Source organism: Pelodiscus sinensis, unplaced genomic scaffold (genome assembly GCF_049634645.1).
Source record: "Pelodiscus sinensis isolate JC-2024 unplaced genomic scaffold, ASM4963464v1 ctg125, whole genome shotgun sequence".
Taxonomy (NCBI): domain Eukaryota; kingdom Metazoa; phylum Chordata; order Testudines; family Trionychidae; genus Pelodiscus; species Pelodiscus sinensis.
Genome location: NW_027465977.1, coordinates 223,436 through 231,280, shown reverse-complemented (window position 1 = coordinate 231,280; position 7,845 = coordinate 223,436). Strand labels below are relative to the sequence as shown.

Here is a 7,845-nt window from a genome sequence, read left to right as displayed (position 1 = left end):
GGATAGATGGGGGTACATGGGGAGACAGGGGGCTGTGTAGGGATAGATGGGGTGCATGGGGAGACAGGGAGGGGGAGGGGTGTGGGGGAGATGGAGGGATAGATGGAGGGTGCATGGGGAGACAGGGGGGCTGTGTGGGGATGGAGGGATAGATGGGGGAGGGGGTGCTCCGGCTCTCATCTGGGCGCTCTAGGACTCCCTTAGTGTGAGTCGGCATGTGCTCCCCTCCCAGCACATCTGGGGCGAGGCCATTCAGCTGCGGGGGTGCCCTGGGGACCCCTGGATTCTCCCTCGGAGAACCTCCACCCCTCCGTGGCTCTGCCCGCTTGGCCGTTAGTGGCAGAGGCCATATGAGGCCGGGCCCATCAAGCCCGGCATCCTGGCTGGTCCCTCATGGAGGGGGAGGACCTGCCCCCCTCCCTGCTGGCTCTTCCCGATCTCGAATCCTCAGAGCTTGGCTCCAGCGCTGAGCCACAAACTCCAAGTCTCCCCCCTCGATCTGTGTCTGTGACACTCCGGGCCGTTCACCCTCCCCCCCCCCCAGGACCGGCCGGCTCAGGCTCTTGTCAGACACAGGCAGCTTCGGTTCCACCTCGGCCCCCGATTCCTTCCAGCCCAGCCGCGCCGGCCACAAACTTTCCCTTTACCCCTGGGAGCCAAGATCCAGGAGCCATCCTGGCCCCCCCAAACCCGGACCTCCTTGGCCTCCATCTTTCTCCAGCTCCAGGCCCCTCACTTCCTAACCTCTGTGCCACGTCAGGCTGGCACTGGGGATCGGCGTCATGACCCCGATTGTTTCCAACACCAGGCTGGGGCCAGTGCTGGCTCTGGGAGGTGCCGGGGAGGGGAGGGACCCAGCTGGAGTTTGGAAAGTGGGGGGGGGGAGGAGCGGCTTTCAAACCTCAGGCTGAAATTGCCTTAGCAGGTGGCTTTGTTCCACTGTGGGGGGTGGGGGATGAGTCGCTGCCTTGCTCCTCCCCCTAGGTCCCCCACAGCCGCCTGAACCCTCCCCCCAGCAAACCTCCCCTGGATCCCCTGCCAAATATCCCCCCCCCCCGCAACCCCAGCCCCCTGCTGCCCAATCCAACCCCACTGCATCCCCCCATTCACCCTCCCACAGCCTATCCGTTCTCCCTGCCCTGTACCCCCGTCCCCATCCCTCCACCAAACCAGCCCTCCCAGTTCTCCCCTGCCCAATCCCGCCCCCACCATCTCCCTGACCAGGACCAGGGCTGTGCATTGGCTTTTAAACAGCCCCTTGAAAACTGGTGCGCCAGACCCCACCCTCTCCCATCGGGGCCGGGCCCTGCAGCCTGCCCGCCTCCAAGCCTGAGCCCTGGGCATCTGCCCCCCTGCTCTGCTCAGTGGGGCCGGCCGAGCCAGATGCCTGGGGGAGCTCATGACATCCTGGGGGTCACAGGCCCCATCCCGGCGTCTCTGTCCGCCCTCCTGTCTCCCCACTGGCCAGGTCTTGCCCTGGCCCCTTGCCCCCTGCAGAGCGGAGAGCCCCCGCTTGGGGGTGAATTGTCCCTGGGTTGCCCCCTTGTCCCTCCGGAGCCTCCAGTTGTTCTGGGGCCTTTTGTGTCCCATTCACTGCGCCCCAGGTGGCCCCGGCCCCCCAGGGCTCCAGCTCCCCCCGCCGCTGTGACCCTCCCCCATCCCCAGGCAGCCACGCGGAGTCGGGGGAAACCGAGGCAGGCCCAGGGCGTAGCGACTTAGGACAGAAATGTCCTTCCCACACCCCCAGAGGGGCCCCGCAGCCCCCCCCCCAGCGCCCCGCCCCCAGCCCCCAGGCCCCGCCCCCTCCCGCCCAGCTCTCCGCTCCCGCCAGCAGGGGTCGCCCCGCCCGCGTCCCACCCTCGCTGCCCCGCCCCCTTTTTGGCTGAAACGTCACGTCCGGCCAAGATGGCGGCGCCCAGGGCTGGGAGTGGGAGCGCGGGGCGCGGTAGGGGGTGAGAGCGGGGGAGGGGCGGGGTGTCGGGGGCAGAGGCAGTGGGGGAGGGGCAGTGACTGGAGGGGGAGGGGCGGGGTGTCGGGGGCAGAGGCAGTGGGGGAGGGGCAGTGAATGGAGGGGGAGGGGGCGGGGTGTCGGGGGCAGAGGCAGTGGGGGGAGGGGCAGTGACTGGAGGGGGATGGGGCGGGGTGTTGGGGCAGAGGGCAGTGGGGGAGGGGCAGTGAATGGAGGGGGAGGGGGCGGGGTGTCGGGGGCAGAGGCAGTGGGGGGAGGGGCAGTGACTGGAGGGGGATGGGGCGGGGTGTTGGGGCAGAGGGCAGTGGGGGAGGGGCAGTGAATGGAGGGGGATGGGGCGGGGTGTTGGGGCAGAGGGCAGTGGGGGAGGGGCAGTGAATGGAGGGGGAGGGGGCGGGGTGTCGGGGGCAGAGGCAGTGGGGGGAGGGGCAGTGACTGGAGGGGGATGGGGCGGGGTGTTGGGGCAGAGGGCAGTGGGGGAGGGGCAGTGAATGGAGGGGGATGGGGCGGGGTGTTGGGGGCAGAGGCAGTGGGGGAGGGGCAGTGAATGGAGGGGGATGGGGCGGGGTGTTGGGGCAGAGGGCAGTGGGGGAGGGGCAGTGAATGGAGGGGTGTCGGGGGCAGAGAGCAGTGGGGGGAGGGGCAGAGAGCAGTGGGGGGAGGGGCAGTGACTGGAGGGGGGTGGGGCGGGGTGTTGGGGGGCAGTGGGAGGAGGGGTGGCTGGGGGAGAGCCGCGAGTGACCCCCTACGCCCCAGGAAGGGGGGTGTGTCTGCTTTGGGAGCTGTTGAATGGGGGATGGGAGGGAAGCTGAGAGCACCATCCCCCGCCACCCTCCATACCCTGTGACTCTCAGCCTGGCTGACCCCCCCCCCCCCCCCGCCTGCTGATCTAGGTTCTTTGCCTCCGCCCAGCGACCCCTCTCTTGGTGTCAGCGGTGGGAGCCGGAGATCGGTGATACCCCCGCCCCTCCCCCCGTGCGCGGACACCGCATCTGATAACGCCAGGACGCCCAGACCTAGGTGAGGAAGGCGCAGCTTTGGGGTTACAGCCGGGCGCCAGGGCTCCCTTTGGCTCTGGGAGGGGAGTGGGGTCTAGTGAGTAGGCTGGAGGGGAGGCTGCTGGCCTCTTCTGGGTTCTCTCCCCAGCTCCGCTGCTGACTCCTGTTGTCTGCGCCTTTCTCTGCAGGGGGCCTGGTCTCTGGCCCTGCACCGCCCCAGCCATGGCCGAAGGGGGCGCCGGGGGGAACCAGCCGCCACGCGAGCACCCGCGGAACCTGCAGGGGCTGCTGCAGATGGCCATCACCGCCGGCAACGAGCCCAGCCAGTTGGAGCCCATGTCTGACGAGGTGCCCGGCTGTGCTGTGTGGCCGCCAGGACCCCTGACTCCTCTCCTGCTTCTGGGAGCGGGGTGGGGGCTAGTGGTTAGAGCAGAGGACGGGGGTTTCTGGGTTTCTCCCCGGCTGTGGGAGCGCAGTGAGGCCTGGTGGTTAGAGTAGCAGGGGCTGGAGCCAGACTTCCTGGGTTCTGCCTCTGGCTTCGGGAGGTTTGGGTTGGGGCCGGGCGCTGACCCCCTCTCTGCCCGCTCCCAGCGGCGGCAGTGGTTGCAGGAGGCCATGGCTCAGGCGTTCAGGGGGCAGCTGGAGGAGGTGGAGCAGATGAAGGAATGTCTGCGGGTGCTGGAGGCCATGTCCCCGGGCGGGGACGGTGGCGAGTCCTCGGAGCCAGCTGAGGGCGACCCCTCGCGCCAGGCCAGTGCGCTGGAGCTGCTGGCTGAGCTGTGTGAGAACCTGGACAACGCCGCAGGTACGGGGGCGGGGGGGTTCTCAGAGCAGGGCAGATTCTGGGGGGTACTTGGAGCAGGAGAGGGGCACTCGGGGCAGGACTGGAGGGAGCTGGAATGGGGGGGGTGCCTGTGGCCTGAGAAGGGGGAGGATTGCTGTGGCTTTGGGGGGAAGGCAATTGGAGGTTCTGGGGGGCCTGTCCCCAAGGCAGGCTGGTCTCTGAGATGGGGTCCCCTCATATCAGGGTGTCTCTGGAAGGGACCCAAACCTCCGAAGATGGGGGCAGAGCTAGGTGAGGGTGACCCCAATAAGGTGGGCCTGGCATAAGGGGTGCCCCGCCAGCACTGCCTGAGAACCCTATATGACACCAGAGTCTGTGTGTGCTGGGGAGGGAGATGTGGGGCAGCAGAAGGACCCTCCCTTGGGTGGGGGGGACTCCGTGACACCTGCCGTCACGCCCCCTCTTCCCCCTCCCAGATTTCTGCAAGCTGGATGGAATGCGGCTGCTGGCTCATCGCTACCTGGAGCACCCTGTCCCGGACCTGCGCTGGCGTGCGGCCCACCTGGTAGGCACCTGCGCCCAGAATGTGCCCAAGGTGCAGGAGCAGGCGCTGGCGCTGGGCTGCATGCGCAAGCTGCTGCGGCTTCTGGACCACGACGGGGCCGACCTGGTGCGCGTCAAAGCGCTCTTCGCCATCTCCTGTGAGTCCTGCAGGGGCGCCGGCTCCTGGCCAGTCTGGGGTGGGGATGGAGCCCGGGGCCTGGCCACTCTACGGGGCTTTGGCTCTCATCTGGTCCGGGGGCGGGGGAGGTGTGGGGTGCTGGGCCTGCCCCTTCTAGGGGATGCCCCCCAGAAAGGGGTGAGAATGGGGCCCTTTCCCCTCCAGGGGGCGCCAGCGCCACAGCCATAGAGAGCATTGGCCCTGTGGTAGCAGAGGGGCCAGGGTGGAGCCTTGCTCGCCTCTGCCCCTGGAGGCTGGGAGCGGTGTTGCAGCGCGGGGAGGAGCATGCATGTTGCTCTGGGTGAGGCTCTTTCTGCCCTTCTCCTCGGCGTCAGGCCTGGTGCGCGCCCAGGAGGGGGGCCTACAGCAGTTCCTGCGCCTGGACGGCTTCTCAGTGCTCATGCGAGCCATGCAGAGCCCCGTGCAGAAGCTCAAGGTGAAATCCGCCTTCCTGCTGCAGAACTTGCTCTTGGACAATCCGGAGCACAAAGGTGAGGGACCTTGTCTGCCTGGCCAGGGGCCTGGCTGGCCCCGTAAACCTGGCCGGGCTTGGCCCCCCCTTCCCCCCATCCTGCCCCATCCACTTGGCCAGGTGTGGCCTCCTGCCCCCCATGCGGCCCCGCCCCATCCGGGCACTGCCCTCCATGGCCCTAGCCTCCACCCCCACGGCACTGCTGCTTCTGCCCAATTGAGGACTGCCCTCTCCTCCTACCCATCCCTGGCTGCCTGCCACCTGCTGCCCACCAGCCTTCCCCATCTCTCACTCAACCTAGCGGGGGGGGGGGGGGGGGGGGGAGGGGATGTCATCCTTTGTCTTCCCCTTCCCTCCATGCTTCATTTCCCTGAATCACTGCTTCCCTCTCCAGAGACCCTGTGCTCCATGGGCATGGTGCAACAGCTGGTGGCTCTGATCCGCTCCGAGCACAGCCCCTTCCATGAGCATGTTTTGGGGGCCCTCTGCAGGTGAGATAGGAATGGGGGTGAGGAGCTCGGAGGCCCGGGTTCTCTCCCCAGCCCAGGGTGGCGCGTGGGCTCTAGTGGCTAGAGCCGGGGGCCTGGAGGGGGCCGGGAGCCAGTGGGAACGATGGGGGCGTTGGGCTTGGTCTGTGCTAAGTAACACCTCCCCCGCTCTGTGCCCTGCCCAGCCTGGTGACAGACTTCCCCCAGGGGGTGCGGGAGTGCCGGGAGCCCCAGCTGGCGCTGGAGGAGCTGCTGAAGGAGCGCTGCCAGCTGCTGCAGCAGCAGGAGGAGTTCCAGGTAGGGGGAGGGGCTCTGCTGGATCAGAGCCACTCGTGTGTTGTCCCGGGGCACCCTCCTCTAGCCCCCCGACCTTGCCCTGTCCCCTCCCCCAGCACTGGGTGCTGCCCGTTTCTCCAAGCCGCACCCCATCTCCCTAGCTGTGCGCTAGGGTGCACTGCTCTCTGCCCATCCCCAGTAGCTATGCCTCGTTCCCCCTGCCTGGTGCTATGGGGCACCAACCTCCATCTCCCCCCTCCAGCTGTGCCTTGTGCCCCTTGCCTTGCACTGGGGGTGCTGCCCTGCATTTGCAGGTTTACTGCAGCCCAGTGGCCCAGAACCTCCCCGGCACTGAGCCAGCCCTGCCCTAACTCCACGCTGTCAGTAGATCTCACGGCTAATGGCCCGTTGCCTAGGTGGGGGACAGACGGGTTCTCACACTTACCGCTCCCCACCATGTCTGCTCCCACCTCCCCTGAGGTTCCTTCCCAAGCGGGATTCCAACTGGACTGTGGTGAACTTCCCCACAGCAGTGTCAGGACTGGGTCTCCTGGAGCCTGCAGCACTGTGCCCCCTAGTGCCTGCACCAGAAGTGCCCGGCTGAGGAGAACACACCCTGCTGAGCCCCCGCCCCTCAACACCCCCTCTAGGTCTCCCATCCATGCTACGACCCACCCAAACCCTGCTCAGCTTGGGATCTGTCCTACCTTGCTGGGCGTGGGGTGGCCTAACAGCCTCTCTGCTGCCCTCTGGCCCCACACAAGTGGGGTAGGGAGAGCCGGCTCTGCTCACACCTGTGCCTTTTGCCCCCCACCTCTCCAGGAGGAGTTGGAATTCTGTGAGCGTCTCCAGCGCGTCTGCTTCCAGACGCCTCCCGAGGACAGCAGCATGGATCGGTGACTGCCCATGGCACCCCAGTGCCGCCTGGGATCGGTGACTGGCCTGGATCAGTGACACCCCACAGCCCCTCCTGTGCTCCTGAGGATCAGTGACTGGGTCTGGAGTTCCCCCTGGAGTGGTGACTGCCCACAGCATCCCGTCCCCCTCAGATTGGTGACTGGCCCTTGTGTCCACTCCCCTGGATTGGTGTATGCCCATGGCCCCCCCCTCGTGCCTGCCCTGCAGGTCGGTGTGTTCTCTGGCACCACCAGGGCAGGGGACTGGCTAACTGCTGGGGGAATGAGGCATAGGTTTCCAGGGGGCCGCAGGCGGTGATCTGGACCTGCCTGGGGGCATGGGGTGCTGTCTAGCAGGGGAGCCCAGAGGGTAGATGCTGTGCCCAGTGCTGACACATGCCCCCTGTGTTGGCAGGTCCAAGGGGCAGGGCGGGGGCTGAGCTAAGGTGGGTGCAGCATGGGGTCCCCAACAGCCCCTCCCACTCTGCCTGTTCCTATGTTCTTGTTGCTAATGGTTCTCTAATAAAGGTTTTGCATTGGGTGGCCCCTATTCTGTCTTCTGCGGAACAGTACGAGGTTTGGGGGGGAGCTGAGCCCGAGGCAGGGGGGTGGGGATGGTGAAATGGGGCGCGGAGTGGAGGCTTGATGACAAGGGGATGTGCCTCACTATGGGGCTGTCCGGTGCTCTCAGCCCGGTGCTTGTGGAGAATGTGGGTGCCCTGAGGCCCCAGGTCGGCTGATGATGTCACAATGCAGAGCGATGATGTCACAGTGGTTGATGATGTCACTGTGTGGGGCGGGGTCCCCATGGCAGAATGCTGTCCCCCTGTATGACTCATTGCAGTGATGTCACACAGTGAGGTCAGAGGGGCTCTGAGGATGAGGTCACAGCTATGATGTCAAAGTGCTGATGTCAGGTGGGAGGTGGCTGATGACGTGGAGCAGGGTGATGACGTCACACCTGGGCAGTGATTGGGTCGGCGATGATGTCATACTGTGGAGCCTGATGATGTCACACCCAGTCTCAGTTAATTACGTAGTTACGTCTATTTCTGAGGAACCACAGAATTCTGCGCATGCGCCATGCCTTTGCTCTAGGCGGGAATAAACGCAGGAGGCGCGAGAGTTGGGTATGTCTGGGCGCATGCGTACATAAAGGTAACCCCCCCCGTCTGCTGGGCGCATGCGCAGACGGGGCGTTGAGGAACTAGGGGCGTGTGTATTCCGAGGCAACGTAATGA

At 66.4% G+C, this 7,845-nt stretch overlaps 1 protein-coding gene across 3 annotated transcripts; it reads left to right on the top strand.

The window, feature by feature from the left end:
- Positions 1–1,822: 1,822 nt before the first annotated feature.
- On the top strand, positions 1,823–7,145 carry HSPBP1 (HSPA (Hsp70) binding protein 1). 3 transcript variants are annotated; one of them, XM_075917603.1, is made up of 9 exons: positions 1,823–1,952; positions 2,863–2,989; positions 3,156–3,315; positions 3,559–3,772; positions 4,228–4,452; positions 4,808–4,963; positions 5,339–5,435; positions 5,618–5,729; positions 6,531–7,145. In XM_075917603.1, the coding sequence occupies exons 3-9, from the start codon at positions 3,190–3,192 to the stop codon at positions 6,606–6,608; spliced, it is 1,008 nt and encodes a 335-aa protein (XP_075773718.1). In that variant the 5' UTR covers positions 1,823–1,952; positions 2,863–2,989; positions 3,156–3,189; the 3' UTR covers positions 6,609–7,145. The 3 variants fall into 3 exon arrangements, with proteins under 3 accessions (XP_075773718.1, XP_075773717.1, XP_075773716.1); XM_075917602.1 differs by having other exon boundaries at positions 1,861–1,952; positions 2,882–2,989; XM_075917601.1 differs by having other exon boundaries at positions 1,891–1,945.
- Positions 7,146–7,845: the final 700 nt, after the last annotated feature.

Excerpts from the sequence above, each read along its gene's own strand:
- HSPBP1 (XM_075917601.1), top strand. The coding sequence starts at position 1,906 with ATGGCGGCGCCCAGGGCTGGGAGTGGGAGCGCGGGGCGCG. Across the intron at positions 2,990-3,155 it reads GCCAGGACGCCCAGACCTAG|GGGGCCTGGTCTCTGGCCCT; the intron begins GTGAGGAAGGCG and ends CTTTCTCTGCAG. Across the intron at positions 4,964-5,338 it reads GGACAATCCGGAGCACAAAG|AGACCCTGTGCTCCATGGGC; the intron begins GTGAGGGACCTT and ends TTCCCTCTCCAG.